Raw genomic sequence first — 20645 nt, forward strand, 5'->3', positions numbered from 1 at the left:
GTCCTAAATATACAGTAAGTCCTAAATGATTAAGTTTTTTATATATATATACACACACATACAGTATATCCTCTTACCTGATCAACTTCATTTCTACTATCAGCTAGTTTCTCTTTGTCTGCAAGGAAACAACAATCAACAATTAAGAAATTACACTTTTAAATTGTATTATGTAGTTCTAGGTGATGCTGGCTAATTCATAGAGCCAATCTTTCCTGTTCTGTCTCCAGAAGGGGAATATATTATGCCTGTCCTGCCTGCAATATCAAATTTGACCACTAGATGGAGAAGGTCATCAATATACTGTTTTACAGAAACTAGAGACTGCTTAGATAAGAATTAATAAAAATTCCCATAATTCTGAAAGAAAGTTAAGAGATGCATCTTGGGAGCTCAGGCTCCAACTTAGAAACTGGGAGAGAAGGAGCCAGCTATCACATGTTGGACTAAGACTTCTATCCCTTTGTATCCCTTAAAGGCAGCATCGCTGGTGAGAATCACTTATCGCCATCTATAGCATAACTATTTATTGTGTTTTCTGCATGTTCTTACATTGATTGCATGCTTTTCTGGTTTATTGCAGAATAGGTGGGTTTAGCTGCATGTGTGGGGTTTACCCACACTACTACTTCCTGTTAGAGAGACCAGGCATCCACCTCCAAGTGACACCAGTTAGGGAGCCCCTTACCAGACAATGTGGACCATCAAGATATGAATGGTCAAAAGTGCTTGAACATATCATAGCGGTAGTTGTTTGTGACTGGCCGACCAGGAGACAGGGCTGTGGTCCATCTAGTAGAGTTCGGCTTTGCTAGGGGATCTGGCTCAAGGTGGCAACCATTGGAAATAAAGACTGGTGGTGGAGGGATCCCAATGGAGGACTTGCCTTGTGCCTGGGGAATTGTGGTTCAAGGATATGTCCAAGCACCATTGGCCATTGACCATTCATATCTTGATAGTCCACATTGTCTGATTAGAGGCTTCCTAAACGGTGTCACTTTGTGGTGGATGCAGGTTCTTTATAACAACAAGTAGAAGTGTGGAGACACCTTCAGCAATATATGGACTGTGAAAGGACTTTCTTTTGATTTCACGTTTCTTCACCTTTTGGGACTTTTATTTGGATTGTCAGATTTTCTTTATATTTCACACATTGTTTTGCTTTTATTTGTGAAGTAATATTTAGATATCAAGTTTTTTGGTGTTTATATGTCATTTGTTTATTGGATTTACCGCTGCTTTCTGTTATTATTTAGATACAGTATTACCTAATTGTGCACCTTCCAGACCCAATTCATATGAGGGTTACAGAATCTATGTGAAAGTTTAGACTATAAATCCAAATTTCTGTAATCTGTTCAGAAAGATAATTATATAATGCCCTCCAGGTTAGTTAGGTAGCTTTACTGTTTGATAGAGGCTGAGTAGCAGCCTGGGAATGAGTCAGCCTGGGGAGTGAGGTTACCTCTGGGCAGGCTGGGAGGCTCTAACAGGTCAGGGCTTCTGGAGCGGAGGAGGGGAGGAGGCCCAGATCTGCATGTTTGAGGGACCTTGGCCAATCCCCTGGCAGGAGGCTGGACATGATGACCAAGGCAACCCTAAAATATCAGAGAGCCTGTAGAGAGGTGTGGAGTGTTGGGTGGAAGATTGATTGAGGAAGACTGGAGTGTAGAAACTGGGAGGGGAGCCTACGTACAGGCAAGTCACTGGGTAAGAGGATCTCCACTGCCTCAACGTCTCCTGGGAAGGATGGCCTTTGAAGCAAGGAAGGAGCCAACCCAGCGTAAGGCCTGAAGGCAGCCACCAACCCACCAAGCCAACAGGAGAGGACAATGTGAGTACTCTTACACCCCCTGGGCCAGATAAGGGGAGAAGGCAATCAGGTGCAAGACCCAACTAGCTTTTCATCTGAGACTGTTCTAAATTAACAGCTCTTGGGCCCCCTTGTCCAGGAATACCATCAGGCAGCTGGGTGAAAAGGAAGAATCAACCGGGATCTGAGGAGGTACACCAAAGTGCTCTTCATGGAAATACTGCTGCTATCTGAATTTTTTGTACATAGCTGCTAAGGAGTTGTCCTCAAGTTATACAGCTCCTCAGGCATCCCATATACCTCTAGACCCCATCCAAGTTCTTAACCCCCTTAAAAAAAAAAATTCACGAAACAAAGCTTAAGGACTATTTACTGACTCCAGTGTGCAAAGTGTGAAAATGTGTGTTGCCTGGCTGTGCAGAGCAAAGGGGGAGCCAATTCAAAACCAGCGACCCCTAAGGGGTTACTGCTACAATTAAAAAAAATAGTTTAACAGATCACTTTACCTTTCTGTTTTTTTTTCCAATATATTAAGAAGACAATACCAAAAACGATGACCGCAGCAACGCAGATGGAAACGGGTAATGCAACAGTCAGAGCTGCAAACAGAAAAAATACAGATCCTTGATTAACGACATGAACTGAATATTTAGGGTTATGGAGTAACATGTAAATATAAAGTACAATAATAATGGTAGTTGGCCAATGAGGTCATCCATGGTAGCATCTGTTTGTGTACACAATGATTACCACAACAGATTTCTGCCTTAAAGGGAAGCTAAACGATATCCTTATTCTCCATAGATAATCCATACACACCCACTACTTAAATTGGCTGTAAACCTAAGACATGAAATTTGAACAAAGCACATAGCTACATAGTTAGTCTGGCTGAAAAAAGACAACAGTCCATCCAGTTCAACCATAGAAAAAAAAGTTATAATCCTACACCCACAGTTGATCCAGAGGAAGGCAAAAAAAACAGCAAAGCTCGATCCAATTTGTTCCTGCAGGGGAAAAAAGATCTTCCTGATCCCCCGAGAGGCAATCGGATATTCCCTGGATCAGCTTTACCTATAAATGTTAGTATCCAGTTATATTCTGTGCATCTAAGAAAGAGTCCAGGACTTTCTTAAAGCAATCCATGGAGCTGGCCAGAACCAACTCTTGAGGGAGTCTATTTCACATTATCACAGCTTTTACTGTGAAGAAACCTTTCCGTATTTGGAGATTACATTTCTTTTCCTCCAGACGTAAAGAGCGCCCCCTTGTCCTCTGATGACCTCAGGGGGAATAGCTCTACACTGAGTTCACTATATACACCACTGATGTATTATACATGGAGATCATATCCCCCCTTATGTATTATACATGGAGATCATATCCCCCCTTATGTATTATACATGGAGATCATATCCCCCCTTAATCTCCTTTTTTCAAGAGAGAATAAATTCAGTTCCTCTAATCTTTCCTCATAGCTGAGCTCCTCCATGCCTCTTATCAGTTTGGTTGCCCATCTCTGTACTTTCTCCAGTTCCCCAATGTTCTTTTTGTGAATTGGTGCCCAAAACTGAACTGCATATTCCAGATGAGGTATTACTAATGATTTGTACCTGGGGGGGGGGGGGGATGATATCTCTCTCTCTGGAGTCTATACCTCTCCTAATACAAGAGAGGTTTTTGCTTGCTTTAGAAACCGCAGCTTGGCATTGCATGCCTTTAAAGTGTGTACTTGTCTCAGTCCCGAGCACTAACTGTCATTTCTGTCTGCTGCCTCCTTTCTCTGCTATAAACATAAGTCACTTCTGATTAATTTTCCTGACACCAACAGAAAAATGGTGACAGGGGAGTGTCATGTTTCACATGACTGTCATATGTACTGTCATGTGCTTATATAGCTGTCATATAGTTAATGCTGTATAGATAGCCCTCCCCCTTTCCCAGTAATGCACTGCAGCTCTAGCCTCATGTCATGGAGCAGGAAACATTATGATCTTTTGACCTATCAGATGTTCATTGTTGTAAGAGTCTCTCCGTTTATGGAATAAACTTCACAAGATCTACAAGATGTCTTATCGATTGAGTCACTGACAGTGGCATGCAACTGAGGTTGAAGTTATCGCTATCTCATCACAACTGTAAGTTACAGAGATCACACTATCAATGCTTAGATTGGAGAGACAGAACAGTCAAAGGATCAGTGGAATGCTTCATAGGATCCTGGTTAGTCAAAAGATCAGTGGAATGCTTCATAGGATCCTTGCAAGTCAAAGGATCAGTGAAATGTCTTCATAAGAATCCTTGCTAGCTAGAATACACAGTGAGATGTTACATGGACACTGGATATAACAGCTAGAGAGTGCAGCCATCTCTATACAAGTCTGTACATGCCTCCAAGTATATCCCAGCATAACACTCATCAGTGTCAGGACAAATTATTGATGTTTTACAACTGCAAGTTTATTCACTGCATCTGTATACATTACTACATGGCTTGCCTGTGAACTTATAATAAAGAAAAAGAAAACCTTCCTGCAATCATTGCCTAAAAAACCTGAACTCATCCACAGAAAAGGTGATACATTTCTCTGTAAACTTTCTATCAACCCCTCTCCTTGCTAACATGATATTTCAGGAAAGTAATATACAGTCTGGGGAAACTACAGTAATACACAACCACAATCAGAGCTTCAACCAGAGCAGGACTTAGATAAAAGAGAAAAACGCTTAAGAAATCCAACCTGGAAAGTGCAAGAAAATCTTAATGCTGACAAAGGAGAATTGCTGTCTAATATTAATGACTTATGGTCTAATACTGTTAAATGCATGTCTGCTCTCTCCAACAATCTCATGAGCCAATACAACTAGAGGGCTCTATCTAGCAACTGAATATTGCTTATGAGAATTATCAAAGACTGTTTGTTAAATATATTGCTCTGTTAAAAAAGCGGTACAACACTCAAAGGTCATTGGAAGAATTAATGAGTTTTGAGGAGCTCAATCTTGAAAGAGACAATTTAGTGCTGCAAACAAAGACAAAGGCAGAAGTGAGAATAACACAGCTCCATGAATCCAGATTGTATCGCTCTGCATCTACTAGATGCTCCTCAAGATCTTCCAAATCCATACAATCAAGGTCTTCTACACTCAGTCAACAACTAATAAAAGCCTGCTGATGCTGAAGACTTCCAAAATTGAGGCAGCTTTCGCCCAAAAGAAAGCAGAAATAGAACCTCAGGCAGCATATAAGAACGCAGAAATGGAGGCTCCGGCCGCACATAAGTAAGCAGAAATGGAGGCTCAGGCCGCACATCAGAAAGCAGAAATGGAGGCTCTGACTGCACATCAGAAAGCAGAAATGGAAGCTCAGGCCGCAGAAATGGAGGCTGAGGTCGCACATAAGAAAGCAGAAATGGAGGTTCAGGCCGCACATCAGAAATGGAGGCTCAGGCCGCAGAAATGGAGGCTCAGGCCACACATAAGAAAGCAGAAATGGAGGCTCAGGCCGAACATAAGAAAGCAGAAATGGAGGCTCAGGCCGCACATAAGAAAGCAGAAATGGAGGCTCAGGCCGCACACCAGAAAGCAGACAAAGAAGCTGAAGCCACACGCCAAAAGGCAGAAATTAAAGTTTTGGAAAAACAATGTGAGCATGCCTCAGCCATGGCAAAGTTAAGGGTCTTAGAACAAGCCGCTAGTGAAAACGAAAGAGACAACAGTTCCAGACATTCAGTTGTATCTTATGTCTCAGATTCTTCACCAGGGATGGACTGACAACTCATGGGGCCCCGGGCAATAGGGGATCATGGGGCCCCCATGTCCTTGGCCAAACTCAAAAAAGCCTATGAAAAAGGTACCAGGGGCATCTCATGGCGCCCCCTACTGACCCCGGGCCCTCGGGCAGTGCCCGAGTTTACAAATGGTCAGTCCGCCCCTGTTCTTCACACATCTCTCCAGAACGTCAACTCCCTGTCACAGCAGCCAAAGTACTCAAAGTCTCTTCTCTGCACCTACTGTACCTCAAGACAATTTGCCCTTATATCCCCCAATACATCAGACTGCAACATCTCAGCTAGCCGCAGACACTGCTGTGTATTTAATAGACCATCCATCTTACTTTGGCACCAGCAGAGTACCTCCTAGCAAACACCCTACTCTACAAACCAACATGCCAATGGACTCTAGGCCAGCTCCGGCATTGAATGCCTTAGCAGCAACATATGTTCCCAAGTCACTCCACGTAAGTCCACCAACCGTCACAACCAACTCTGTTCCACCTGCAGTCATGCACCCAAAATCAGAAAACATGGACATACAGTTCACTAAATACGTGCTTCGCAGAGAGCTTGTTAAGACAGGCCTCACCAAGTTTGATTACAAGCCTGAAAATTACAGAGGCTGGAAATCCACTTTTAAGGCCACAATGAGTGACCTAGACATCAATGCCACAGAGGAATTAGATCTACTCATCAGTCCCCAGTCTACTGAACGCATCAAGAGGCTCAAAGCAGTTCATATTGACAACCCTGCTGCAGGCCTTAATGCTGCTTAGGGCAGACTTGAACATACCTTTGGCAGCACAGAGGCCATTGAAGATGCTTTATTCAAAAGGTTGCAAAGCTTCCCAAGGATTTCTGCTAGCGACAATCTAAAGTTTCAAGAACTCAGCGATGTTCTATTAGAGCTTCAACTTGCTAAGGCTGACATCAACCTACCTGGACTCAGTTACCTTGACACCTCTCATGGCATCAAAACTATTGTTCTCAAGCTACCATATGGAATTCAAGAAAGATGGGCAGTGCTTGGATCAAAGTATAAGGAAAAACATAGAGTTGCCTTTCCTCCGTTTTCCTACTTCTGCGAGTTCATCAAAAGAATTGCAGACACTAAGAATGACCCAAGTTTCTCATATGGGGACTGTAACCCTCTCAGTACACTCTCTCCAAGACCTATGAACACACATATGTCGCACAGAGACCGTAGAGGTCCAGCATTAGTGAAAAGGACTAATGTTCTACCCGCATCTGCTACAGTTCTTGAAAAGACTGATCAAAACAAGAGAATTGAGGACCCAAATCGCCAGTGTCCAATACATAACAAACCACATCCACTTAAGAAATGTATCTGCTTCAGAAAGAAAACCCTCCAAGAACGTAAGGAACTTTTGAAGAAATTTGGGGTTTGCTACAAATGCTGTGCCTCCATAGAACACTTTGCAAAGGACTGTAAAGTGATCATCAAATGTATAGATTGTGACAGTGATGACCATGTGCAAGCTCTTCATCAACATTCGCACAACTCTACTATGATCACAAACAATCTTCCTGAGGCAAAGCAAGGTGGGGAGCACCCAGATCAAACAGCACCTACCACCCCAGTGTTCTCTACATGTACAGAGGAGAAGGATTCTGTGACAAATCCTGTGCAAAGATATGCTTGGTCCATGAATACCCCAAAGGTCAACCTGAAAAGGCCATAAGACTGTATACTATTCTGGATGATCAGAGTAACAGATCTCTTGCAAGAACTCAGTTTTTTGAACTGTTGAACATAACTGGAGATGCTCTGCCTTACACTCTAAGCACTTGTTCTGGCACTACAGAAGTCTTAGGTAGGAGAGCCAGTGGTCTTGTAGTTGCTCCTCTGAATGACAATGTGGAAATATCTTTTCCCACTATCAATGAGTGGAACCAGATTCCAAGCATCAAAGAGGAGATCCCTACTCCTGAAGCTGATTTTCACCATTCTCACTTAAAGCACATAGCCAACTGAATACCAGCCCTCAATGAAAATGCTGATATCCTGCTGTTACTTGGTCAAGACATCCTAAGGGTGCACAAAGTTCCTCATCAAATTAACGGTCCACATAATGCACCATATGCTCAGCGTCTGGATCTAGGAAGGGTTAATGTCTGCCTAGACAAGTACAGGAGGTCCTACTCAGTCTCTTCCTTTAAAACACATCTCCTGTCAAATGGACGAACAACTTGTTCTGCACAACGACCAAATAAATATATTGTGAAAGAAAGACTGTTTGAAAAAGGTGCACAACAGCACATCATACAAGACAATAAGAAAGCTCTTAATCTTTGGGATGACAACATCAGCAACACAGTGTTCGAGGTAACCACTAAAGACAATGAGTTGGCAGCTACCATAGAAGACAAAGAATTCTTGAAAACCATGAGTAAAGAGTTCTACCAAAATGATTCTAACAGTTGGGTAGCTCCTCTACCATTTCATACCCAAAGAAAGAGACTACCAAAAAACAGGGTACATGCAGAATCATGGTTTGTTTCTTTAAATCGCAGTTTGAACCAGAAGCCTGAGATGAAAAGGCACTTTATGGACTTTATGCTGAAGGTGTTTGAGAGAGATCATGCTGAGCCTGCACCTCCTCTTATGGAAGGAGAAGAATGTTGGTATCTACCATGCTTTGGTGTCTACCATCCTCGCAAGCCTGATCAGATTAGGGTGGTCTTTGACTCAAGTGCTCATCATGAAGGCGTCTCCCTCAGTGACAATCTTCTCACTGGACCTAATCTGAACAACAATCTCATAGGAGTTTTACTTCGCTTCAGACAAGAACCAATTGCTGTTATGGCTGACATTCAGCAGATGTTCCACTGTTTCATCATCCGTGAAGATTACAGAAACTTCCTCAGGTTCCGATGGTACCGCAATTATGATGTCAACGATGAAGTCATAGACTATCGAATGAAGGTACATGTTTTCGGTAACAGTCCTTCTCCTGCAGTAGCAATTTATGGACTGAGGAAAACAGCTCAAGAGGGTGAGAAAGAATTTGGATCTGATGCAAGACAGTTCGTCGAAAGGAATTTCTATGAACCCAGAACATGCTTGCCACTGCAAACCTCAGACTTCACAAAATCATCTCTAACAGCGACAAGGTCATGATAGCCTTTCCTTCTGATGACCATGCTGTCAGTGTGAAGAAATTCCAAGTAGGATCTGACCTTTCTGTTACACAGCACAGTCTTGGATTGCTTTGGAATGTTAAACAAGACACATTCACATTTCAAGCATCAGCCTGTGACAAGCCCTTCACAAAGCTAAGAGTATTGACTACAGTGAACAGCATTTATTATCCATTAGGTTTCATTACACCTCTCACCGTTCAGGGTAAGATACTGCTGAGACAACTTCTGAAAGTTCAGACTGGGATACCCCCTTACCCAAGCAGAAACAACAAGGGTGGGAATCCTGGAAACAGTCTCTAAAAGCATTAGAACAACTCCAGATACCACGCTCTTACACCCAAGCATTCTTAAAGAATGCCACCAGAAGAGAGATTCATGTCTTCTCTACGTCTGAAGAATGGCACTCTGTTCCCACAAGCCTCAACCCTGCTGACTGTGGCAGTCATGCAGTACCTACTACTGCATTTTGGGACACATCTTGGCTATATCCACCATGAAAGAAGGTTCTGCACACCTTTACTTCAGGCCTATAAAGGAACTAGTGCTTCTTTTGCCCAAAGAGGAAGACAAGTCATCAACCTGATTTAAAGGGAGGTAAGAAGGAACGTGCATGTTGCTGCCTTCCCCTCTGAATCTGAATAGGGTCCCTTTGACAACGTGCCATTGCACGAAACGCGTCAGAGGACCAGCCTGCCTTGCCGACGTCACCTCTACCTGCTGTAGCCACGTGTTTGGCCAGCAGCTATCTTGATTTACTTATCTATCTACATGCATGAGATGTTATTTTTGGCACATCAGATACAGCAATTAGCTATCTGTTATCACAAATGTACTTATGCTATTTGCATCCACTGCTTGGAGCAATTGCCATCTGTTGCTACATGCCTGTTATTACGCTTGTTGCTTTAATATGTGATTACCACGGGCGGACTGACCATTCAAGCACTCGGGCACTGCCCGAGGGCCCGGGGTCAGTAGGGGGCCCCAAGAAATGCCCCTGTTACCATTTTATAGGCTTTTTTGGGTGTGCTTTGAGTGTGGGCAAAGACACAGGGCCCCCATGATCCCCTATTGCCCGGGGGCCCCATGAGTTGTCAGTCCGCCCCTGGTGACTACCATCATTGGCCTGAATAAATTACTACACTATATCAGCTTTTTGTCCTGGTGGCTTTGTTTTGAGCTACTCAAAGGTGGATGTCCTATTGTTGCTGAACGCACCTATTGCCGGGTGTAATTAAAACCTGTAAGCTGTTCCCACCAGGGGCGGACTAACCATTTGGAAACTTGGGCACTGCCCGAGGGCCCGGGGTCAGTAGGGGGCCCCATGAGATGCCCCTGGTACCTTTTTCATAGGCTTTTGTGAGTTTGGGCAAGGACACAGGGGCTCCATGATCCCCTATTGCCCGGGGGCCCCATGAGTTGTCAGTCCGCCCCTGGTTCCCACCATTGATGAGGGTCCATTGAGTGGTCCGGAGGATTGTCCCTGGGTATACCAAGTGCCATATTCCAACCAGGTTCCAGATGACCATCAGTGTCCCTTTTACTACATGCGTAAAATCATTTTACGTCTGGTGAGTGCAAGCACACCCCTTTTCTTTCTAATCACGGAAGTCACGTGAACCTATGATTGTACGATGGAAGTTTAAGAGAATGTTCGTTATCTTCCTGCTTTGAAAAGCTGACGCACCTTTTCGGCATATTTATGGACTCTTTATTGATTTTCTTTTGTGTATGACTTATAATGCACTTATATGATATGGTTGTCACTTTATAATATCTGCTGTCTTCAATAAGACAACACTCTTATCACTTATTAGCGCATCAGTTTGCGCAATCATCACCAATTTTCCACTTTGATATTTAATGGGGCAGCACAGTGGCTAAATGGTTAGCCTGTCCATCTGGCAGTACTAGGGTTGCTGGTTCGAATCCCAACCATGGCACCACCTGCCTGGAGTTTGCATTTTCTCCCTGTGCCTGTGTGGGTTTCCTCCCACACTCTAAAGACATGCTGGTAGGCTAATTGGCTCCTGAATACATTGGCCCTAGTATGTGTATGTATGGATGTGAGTTAGGGACCTTAGATTATACACCCCTTGAGGGTTAGGGACTGATGTGAATGTACAATATATATGTAAAGTGCTGCGTAAACTGACAGCGCTATATAAGTACCTGAAATAAATAATTCTAGCGCAGCATTTTTTGACTACAGATAAGTACAACCAGTGTAAAGGACTAAATATAGGAAAACAGATATATATTAAAAAAATTAAAATGAACCCAAAACCATTACAGTGTTTTGGTAAGATACTGAAATGAATTGGTACCTTGGCTGTTTCCATCCCACGTCTGGGTTGAGGCTGAAAACATAGAACAATCATTAGTGAGCAGTCAGCTGACAATAAATGAGATGATATGAAAATCGCCGAGTACGTACAATCATCGGGATCCCCCTTGGCGTTGGGGTGAAGGGAGCCGATATCTTCACACACGGTGTCGGAGGTCGGTGTACACCTATGCTTCTCGTACTGCCCTTCGGGACATCTGGAACCAGACGAGGACAGACTGGTCAAGTAGTGTATGGTCCTCTTAATCCAACTAATTTATATACTAACAATGGGATTGTTACAATGTAATTGTCATCATGCGTACAATGCAGAAAACGGAATTCACTGGACCGAAAGCTGATCTAGGCTGCCATTGGTCACTGGTACCACTGCTGTGGCAGCTGATTGCACGATCTGCAAAAAGGGGAGGATCTGTGTTACTCAGAACCGATGTTTGGCCAACCCTGCCTAATGGGCACTCTCTAAGGCTAGACTGACACCTATGCACTTTGCTGTGCGTTTTCAGATTTGTAGAAACGCACTATGGTCACTTTAACATGATGTCTCATGCAGTGGTGTATTTAGGTTTCATGCTGCCCTAGGCAACACAAAAATTGCCCCCCCCCCCCCACAGAGAGACCCTGACACCGACCAACACCCTCCCCCATGAAGAGAGCCTGACATTGACCAACAACACCCCAGCCCCCACCCGAGAGAGCCTTCAACTACCACCTTCCCCCATATACTGGCAACCCCCCCGACCCTGCCAGAGAGAAGACACTCCCCTTCACAGCTCCGGACATCCCCGGGAACGAGAGTCGGGCTCTGCATACACCATCAAGCAGCCCGCAGCTTCTCTCAGATCCCACCTGGTTCCCATGCTGCATGTGTCCCTTCTTCCATGCCTTCTTTTGGGGGGTGGCACTGCCCCCTTGAAAAATGCCTCTGCCCCCTGAAAGATGCTGCTGCCCCCCCTGAAAAATGCCTCTGCCCTCTGAAGGATGCTGCTGCCCCCCCCTGAAAAATGCCGCCCTAGGCAAATGCCTTGTTTGCCTTGTGGTAAATATGCCCCTGGTCTCATGGGTCACGTTCACATCTGTGAGTTTTCAACTAGTACGTTTTTTGGAAAGGGTCAGGGACTTTTTTGCCCGCAGCAGATTGCATTTTTGGTTCAATATACTTCAATGGAACGGGCATTGAAAACGCATGAAAAATGCATGTACTTGGGACTTTTTTTATGCGTTTTACTGCATGACATACAGCAAATGCACTGAAAACGCATTGCAGAGCCCACCTCATTTCCTAGTTAGAGGACGTCCACAATCATCTAGCACTTTCCACCCCAGCCTGGCTGTCCCTGACCCGCCTCTTTCATTCAATGGATATTCATTCTTTCGATCGTGGAAGCTCAGATTCATGTGGGCATTACCTAGGGTGCTCTGCATGCAAATGCAGCCTGGCTATCAACACCCCTCTCCTTCTGAAAGAAGTACTGAGGCAGGGTGCTCTGATGTTTTCGGGAAGGATATACATCATCCTATATGTTAAGTAAAATGGTGCAGCGCTAAATACTAGAGTACAGTTCATATACATGCGTGATATCACTCTAAAGGTGATCAAATGCATAAAAGTTCGATGCAATAGTGCGGATCATGTAAAGATCCTAATTCAAGGTGAGTGGACGTCCTGATCCAAGGTGTGATAATAGGTGTGATCACACAAATAGGTGAAAAACGCACTCACCAGATGTGCGTTTAATACACGCAATATGTAATCCTGCGTCACCGGGCAAAGAAACGATCATCAGATCCCAGATCAGATTGTACCCAGATCACCATCCCGGCTCCACGGACGTAAGGTCATCCGAAACCGCTACCAGGTATCACCACCAGGGTCCTGAGTCCTCCAGATGGGCACTGCGAATGATAGCACTCACACAGAGTGCCCAATAAGAGACCTCATAGCGTGATAATGCTTTAGATGCCTTTATTCAGGGTTGGTTGGTGTGGGGTACATAAAAGAATATAACAAAGAGTTTACTGACCATATGTATTCATAAGGTGGTTAGGTGTCCTGCTGCTGCTGCCCCCCTGACGCGTTTCGTGCGATGCACATATTCATAGGGTCCAGGGCTAGCCAGGACATCCTCATCTGTGCTATTTATAATGTGAATGGCAATTCTGCCTAATGCGCCCGCCATTTTCTCGGCTATCCGCGCATGCGCAGAACGTCGGCGTCGTCTTCCCGCGCTACTGCGCATGCGCGAACGATCGGCGCCATTTTGTCGTGGATCGCAAATGCGATCAGCAGTAAAAAGTCTCCTACAGTGCGGCGCCATTTTGTTGGCAGGGTAAAGGGATATAGGAGCAGTGTTAACTGCTCAGAACATTATTCAGCCAGAAAGCCTTTACACATAGCGCCTCTGTATGAAAAAAGGAGAGAGACTGCTCACACTCCTAGGATCCAATCTAATACTTAAGGGATATTATATTTGAACCTAGAAGACCTGGAGATTACTCATAATTGTGTATATATATATATATATAAAAAGGAAAAGGACCTTATATAATATACATAAAATCCATACTATTTTACTCAAAATCATTGGAAACCCGGCATAGATATTCTCTAAGGGTATACAAATATAAATAGCACTGTAATATATGGTCAGATAAAAATACGATATATGTGTATTATTATTATTATTATTATACAGTATTTATAAAGCGCCAATAGTTCGCTCAGCGCTGTACATTACAAAGGGAGACAGAACATGTGACAGAACAATACCAATACAATGCAAAACATGAGGGGATCGAGGGCCCTGCTCTTTCCAGCTTACAATCTAGGAGTATAATTTATATGGAAACATATGGTCATAAACTTCAATACAATGCAAAATCTCATAAATACATAATAGAAACATATGATGTGATACTAAATTCATATATCACAATATTATATCAGATTAAAAATGCCTTAAAAATGCCTTAAAAATGCCTTAAAAAACGATGACGAGAAATGTGAAGAAACATCCCGTTAAAAATAATAATAAGAAAAACACCCGATGTTGTATGTTAATACCATGTATATGTTTACATTCATAATGATTTGGTGTTTAATCTTAAAATACTTATACAATTCAAATAAAAATCTATATATCTCCGTATGGACCCAAAAGGGTTGGTAAACTTCATCCGTCTGTTATCTATTGTCTAAAAAGCAATTTAGATCAAAATCTATATTCAATCCTTTAGGGTATAGAGACCCAAGTTCATAGATCCACCGCGATTCCAGCTGAGATACCGCCCGTTTTCTATTTGTTCCCCGCCAATGAGCATTTACAATACCTATGCCCATAAATTTGAGTGACGAGGGATCGCTATTGTGATGGATCTTATAATGCTGTGATAAGGAATGGTCTTTGTATCCCTTTTTAATGTTATTAACGTGCTCCTTCAGTCTGTCTCTAAGGCGTCTAGTAGTACGCCCAACATACTGAAGGTTGCACGGACATTGGAGCAAGTATACAACAAATCTACATCCTGCTGACTCCTCCCACCAGCCATAATCTGCCTTCATGGCATAGAGAAGCACAGTGATAACCTCTCTGGGTCTAAACTGGGTATGCAATGTAAAAAAAAATGTTTTATTTAAGTTTTCATTAGTGGTTTGATGAGGGAAAGATGAATGAACCTGGGAAGGCAAAAGATAAGCAGGTGAAACTTTCCCCTTCCATTGGCTCTAATGCCTTTCACTAAATGGCAAAATTTCTTGATTTTTGCTGAAATTTCAGAGAAAAGAAAAGTTTTATTTTTTATCTATCCCTAGTTTTACTAGATAAGTGCACTGATACCGCTCTAATTCTCCATGTAAGGAGAATCTAGGGGACTAAAGACAGCGTTTTTGATGCATTTTGATGCATTTTTTGCCTTTTATCAGCTCAGTGGGTCCCCACGAGTCCAAGGATAGACATATCTCGTGAGCCATTTGGCCGTCTATGATCACCCCTGGTTAGGGTTACCTTGTACAGTCCTTGCAGTAGAGGTGGCAGTTACTGGTGCAGAAGGTGTTCGGTTTGCACTGACATCGATAATCTTCAGTGGCTGTACAATCTGCAATCTGTACCTGATCTATGAAGAAAACACACATTCAATACGCTCACACAGGCTCATTGATCTATTCTTCTTAAAGTGCACCTGTCATTTCACGGCAAACATTCTACAATGAAAGGAGGGTACGAAAGGTGAGCATCGGTTCTTATCAATGCTTCTCTAATGTGACATGTCCTCATTCTACAAAAATAATCCCTACAAAGTCATCTAGAGCCCAGGCAAAGATGCCAAATGCCCCCCCCCCCCCCGAAAAATGTATGAGCATTATTTGTCATAAGAGGAGCCCTAATGTTGGGGGGCTGCTATAGGGACCCTGTTGCAAGGGGGGAATGTGACATGTGGATCTATGGAGACCCTGTTGCAAGAGGGGCTCTGATGGGGAACCTGATGTAAGTGGGGGCTCTGATAGGGGACAGGGGATTTAGCTCTGCAAGTAGATCCCCTGAGCTACTCTGACACCCCCCCCCTGTATTGGCCCCACCCTCACCCATCCTCCGGTGCCCCTTCCCTGCAGCACTGCTGACTGGCTTCCCTCCTCTCCCTCCTGCTGACTTCAGCTACAGCAGGGTAATCTCAGAGGACACAAACTGGGCCAAACATGGTTCTTCAACCTGGAATCCCCCCCCCCCCTAGCAGCACAGATCCACTGCACCCTTGCAATCACTGCTGCAGTGCTAGCTGGCTTCCCCTTCTCCCTCCCCTACCTGCTGCCCGGCAGCCTGACAGGGCCCTTCCCAAATTTACTATGCTACAGTTTATGAATGAACACAGTGAGCGATCGGCACTGATCACTCACTGTATCCATTCAGGAAATGTGACATATTTACTGCACCCTTCACCCATTATTTTATGGGTCATGTGCTTTCAGAAAATGTATGGTAAAATCAGCTGTAAAGTAAAAATTATAACCTCCAGATTTTTTAAATAAATTGTTTTTTTTTACAATTTTGAGTATCTTTGGTTTCCACCATTTCGCAAAAAAGGTGCAGTTTAAGATTTACAAATATTTGTTATTTATTAAATCAACGCAGTTTTAGATTTTATATTTAGTAGGGATTTAGACAGAATTGTGTTTTTTGTTGCTGTGTTTGTGTCCACTAATAATGATTTTAGTGTATTTTTAGCAAAGTATTGATTTGATTAACATTTGCGCAAATATCACGGGGCCTAAAAAATCATTAGCACCTTCTATTTATTCTACTGGTCTTATGCTTTCAGAAAATGTATGGTTTACTTTAGGGGGCCTTTAACAAACTCTGAAAGCTGTAAATGGAAAATTGCAAAAATGGTCTGACCACCCAAGTTTTAAAATTGGAGCATGGGGCATGGCAGCGAAAGGGAGTTATAAAAGAAGAAACAGTAAATAGTCATAATAATAGAATAAAATATGGACAGACGTTATCATGAAGTGAGTAATCCTGGTGACTGGAAAAGAAGACATAACAATGAAAATCTACCATCAAATCTACAGGGGTGACATGGCAAGCACGAGTCCAGTCCATTGGATCCGGCAGCAAATTCCTTCCCTGGAGTACATGGTGAACATGACCCCGGACCGTGGTTCTCAGTGCAATGAGTGGAGACATAGGTGCCTGGAAGAGATCATAGCCAAATCATAGGGTTCAAGAAATAAAGGACTCATATTTTATAAATGACAACTATATTAAATAGATAGATAGATAGATAGATAGATAGATAGATAGATAGATAGATAGATAATCTAGAATAGATAGATAGATAGATAGATAGATAGATAGATAGATAGATAGATAATAGATAGATAGATAGATAGATAGATAGATAGATAGATAGATAATAGATAGATAGATAGATAATAGATAGATAGATAGATAGATAGATAGATAGATAATAGATAGATAGATAGATAGATAGATAGATAATAGATAGATAGATAGATAGATAGATAGATAATATAGAATAGATAGATAGATAATATAAGATAGATAGATAGATAGATAATAGATAGATAGATAGATAGATAATATAAGATAGATAGATAGATAGATAGATAGATAGATAGATAGATAATAGATAGATAGATAGATAGATAGATAGATAGATAGATAGATAGATAGATAGATAGATAGATAGATAATAGATAGATAGATAGATAGATAGATAGATAATAGATAGATAGATAGATAGATAATAGATAGATAGATAGATAGATAATATAGAATAGATAGATAGATAATATAAGATAGATAGATAGATAGATAGATAGATAGATAGATAGATAGATAGATTTAAAGATAGTGGAGTGGATGCATTTATGGATTTGGGTAGAGTAAGAGATCAATAGATCTACAGAATGATTCACAGAAACATAGATACATAGATATTTAGATAGATAGTAATGGTGCATGAAAATTGTGGTGCCAAAACCGAAAATTCAGGATGCATGTGGCCGAAAACCGAAACTGATACGGACAGTTTTTATTTTATTAATGTGGCTGGAGTTTTTGCATTGAAGTCTATGGGATGTGATTTTGCAATGAAATCTATGGGACACGATTTTGCATTGAAGTCACTAGGGGGTGTTTTTGCATTGAAGTCTAGGGGGACGCGATTTTGCATTGAAGTCACTGAGGGGGGGGGGGAGGAGTTTTGGCATTGAAGTCTATGGGGACGCGATTTTTCATTAAAGTCACTAGGTGTTTTGCATTGAAGTCTATGGGGAAGTGATTTTGCATGAAAGTCTATGTGATGCAACTTTGCATTGAAGTCACTATGGGGCAATTGTGCACAAAATTCTATAGGACGCAATTTTGCATGAAAGTCTAAGGGATACGATTTTGCACAAAAGTCTATGGGACTCGATTTTGTATTGAATTCACTAGGGAGCGTTTTTGCATTGAAATCTATGGGCACGAGACTTTGCATGAAAGTCTATGCGATGCGACTTTACATGTGAGTTGTCTTGACACATTTCTTTTATAATAAAACAGAGAAGCCATTATTGGCACCTTTTTTTTCTATTGGCATGCCGATAACACAATTTTTGGTCGATATGTTTTGGCCACCGATAGATCGGTGCATCCCTGATAGATAGAGAGAGAGAGAGAGAGAGAGAGAGAGAGAGAGAGAGAGAGATAGATAGATAGATAGATAGATAGATAGATTTTAAACAAATGTAGTATCAGGCTGCAACATAACAACAAAAAGTGAAAGGGGTCTGAATACTTTCTGAATGCACTGTAGATAAGATGAATATCTAGATAACTAGAGAGATATTATAGGATTAGTGGATAGAAACATAAAATGTATACATTGTACAGGATGCCAGGAGTGTCCTTGATGGCTGGTATGTTTCCTGTTATTCGGGTAATAGACCCTCTAATGGGGACTATATAGGACATTTTTAGTGCTCAGGGGTTCTCTCTTATGCAGGGTGAGGGGTTCTGGGGTAGTCAGCTTGGACAGGAGTGAACTGATTTACAGTACCATCTAGAGAGGTAAATTCTCATTTGGGATCCAGAATTCGGGGGCTCATGGAGACTCTCAGGTGGGAAAGAGCCTCCAAACCCAAAATGCAAGGAGGGTCCCAAAGGGGTTAAACCACCTGCAAGGGAGTCTTGAAAGGCAACAAGAAACAGCCAGCAGGTGTCTGTGAAGTGGAGTATGTAGCAGAACAGACTTAGGAGCAAGAGAGGTGGACTGCTTGTGAGTGAGACACGGCTAAGTTGCTAGTAACCTGGCCTTCAGGACCCCTGAGGCAGGGGGGCACATAACCCTGTTAAGGGACAGGTTTTTGGGCAGTGAGCCAAGAAGTTTTATTTGTACCAGGAGTGTGGACTGTTTTGTTTATTTTATGCTACAAGCAAGCTGTTTTGGTTGAATTTTCAGCAGTAAAAGACTGTTTTGCATTTACAGATGTGATTGGCTGGTGATCTGGGGGTTGATTACTTTAGGGGGGGAGAACGATAGATAGCTGGATAGATAGATAGAAAATATAGGATAGATAGATAGATAGATAGATAGATAGATAGATAGATAATATAGGATAGATGGATGGATGGATAGATGGATGGATGGATAGATGGATAGATAGATAGATAGATAGATAGATAGATAGATAGATAGATAGATAGATAGATAGATAGATAGATAGATAGATAGATAGATGGATGGATGGATGGATGGATGGATGGATGGATGGATGGATGGATGGATGGATGGATAGATAGATAGATAGATAGATAGATAATATAGGATAGATAATATAGATAGATAGATAGATAGATAGATAGATAGATAGATAGATAGATAGATAATATAGGATAGATAGATAATATAGGATAGATAGATAGATAGATAGATAGATAGATAGATAGATAGATAGATAGATAGATAGATAGATAGATAATATAGGATAGATAGATGGATGGATGGATAGATGGATGGATGGATGGATGGATAGATAGATAGATAGATAGATAGATAGATAGATAATATAGGATAGATAATATAGATAGATAGATAATATAGGATAGATAATATAGATAGATAGATAGATAGATAGATAGATAGATAGATAGATAGATAATATAGATAGATAGATAGATAGATAGATAATATAGGATAGATAATATAGATAGATAGATAGATAGATAGATAGATAGATAATATAGATAGATAGATAGATAGATAGATAATATAGGATAGATAATATAGATAGATAGATAGATAGATAGATAATATAGGATAGATAATATAGATAGATAGATAGATTAGACCCGCCAGTGGAATTGTATTGAGTAATAATTATGCAGAGTCTTACCAGCGGGGCAGTTTATGCAGCACCGTCCATTGTGGGAATATTCATTTGGCGGACAGGGAAGGCTTTGCATTGTCCTGTTATTGGCTTGATGTTCTGCTGGTAATTTGTTCTGGTCCATTCCTGCTGTCATCTGTAGAACAGGATAGAAGAATGGAGATCAGGTGGCAGAGATCACAGAATACCCTCTAAACAGAAGCTAGGACAGTAAATGTTTTATAGATAAATTCTTTTTTTTTTTTCATTAACGTGTACCTGTCATAGGTCAGAGATACATTCTACCTGTAGCACCCTCTAGTGTGCTACTAACATAGTGTAGGCAAATCTATTGTTACTCATGGTAAGTGTGAGAGTCTGTGATTCAGGTTACTGCAGGTCAAGCTGGATGGCTTAACAGGTTGGGATCTCTCCCCTGTCAGCTCCAGCACACTATGCAAAGCAGAGCCATATACAATGAAAGTAATAAGGGATGCAGCGCTACATTCAAATAATGCAACTATGTGAATGAGGGATCTTAAATCAACAAATTAAGTGAAATTAGATAACAATGGCAACATTAATAATACATATCAATAAGTGCTCGTTAAATATCATTAACACAAATAAAGTAAATAGCTCAAAACTTGTGAAAAACATGTATGAAAAACACCA

At 41.8% G+C, this 20645-nt stretch overlaps 1 protein-coding gene across 1 annotated transcript in view; it reads right to left on the bottom strand.

Annotated features, from left to right (window-relative positions):
• The window catches only part of LOC149452795 (tumor necrosis factor receptor superfamily member 10A-like), a 32942-nt gene extending 12827 nt beyond the window's left edge, over positions 1 to 20115 (bottom strand). The window contains exons 1-7 of the mRNA XM_089688943.1: positions 19998 to 20115; positions 16654 to 16788; positions 15106 to 15214; positions 11192 to 11298; positions 11082 to 11114; positions 2320 to 2412; positions 78 to 118 (exon numbers count right to left, since the gene is read on the bottom strand). Coding sequence (XP_089545069.1) covers positions 78 to 118; positions 2320 to 2412; positions 11082 to 11114; positions 11192 to 11298; positions 15106 to 15214; positions 16654 to 16788; positions 19998 to 20115 — 636 coding nt within the window. The remainder of the gene's footprint in view (positions 1 to 77; positions 119 to 2319; positions 2413 to 11081; positions 11115 to 11191; positions 11299 to 15105; positions 15215 to 16653; positions 16789 to 19997) is intronic.
• Between the last annotated feature and the right edge of the window lie 530 nt (positions 20116 to 20645).

The sequence above is a fragment of the Staurois parvus genome, unplaced genomic scaffold (assembly GCF_062004578.1).
Source record: "Staurois parvus isolate SC_StPar_1 unplaced genomic scaffold, SC_StPar_1.0 ptg000463l, whole genome shotgun sequence".
In the NCBI taxonomy this organism is placed as follows: domain Eukaryota; kingdom Metazoa; phylum Chordata; class Amphibia; order Anura; family Ranidae; genus Staurois; species Staurois parvus.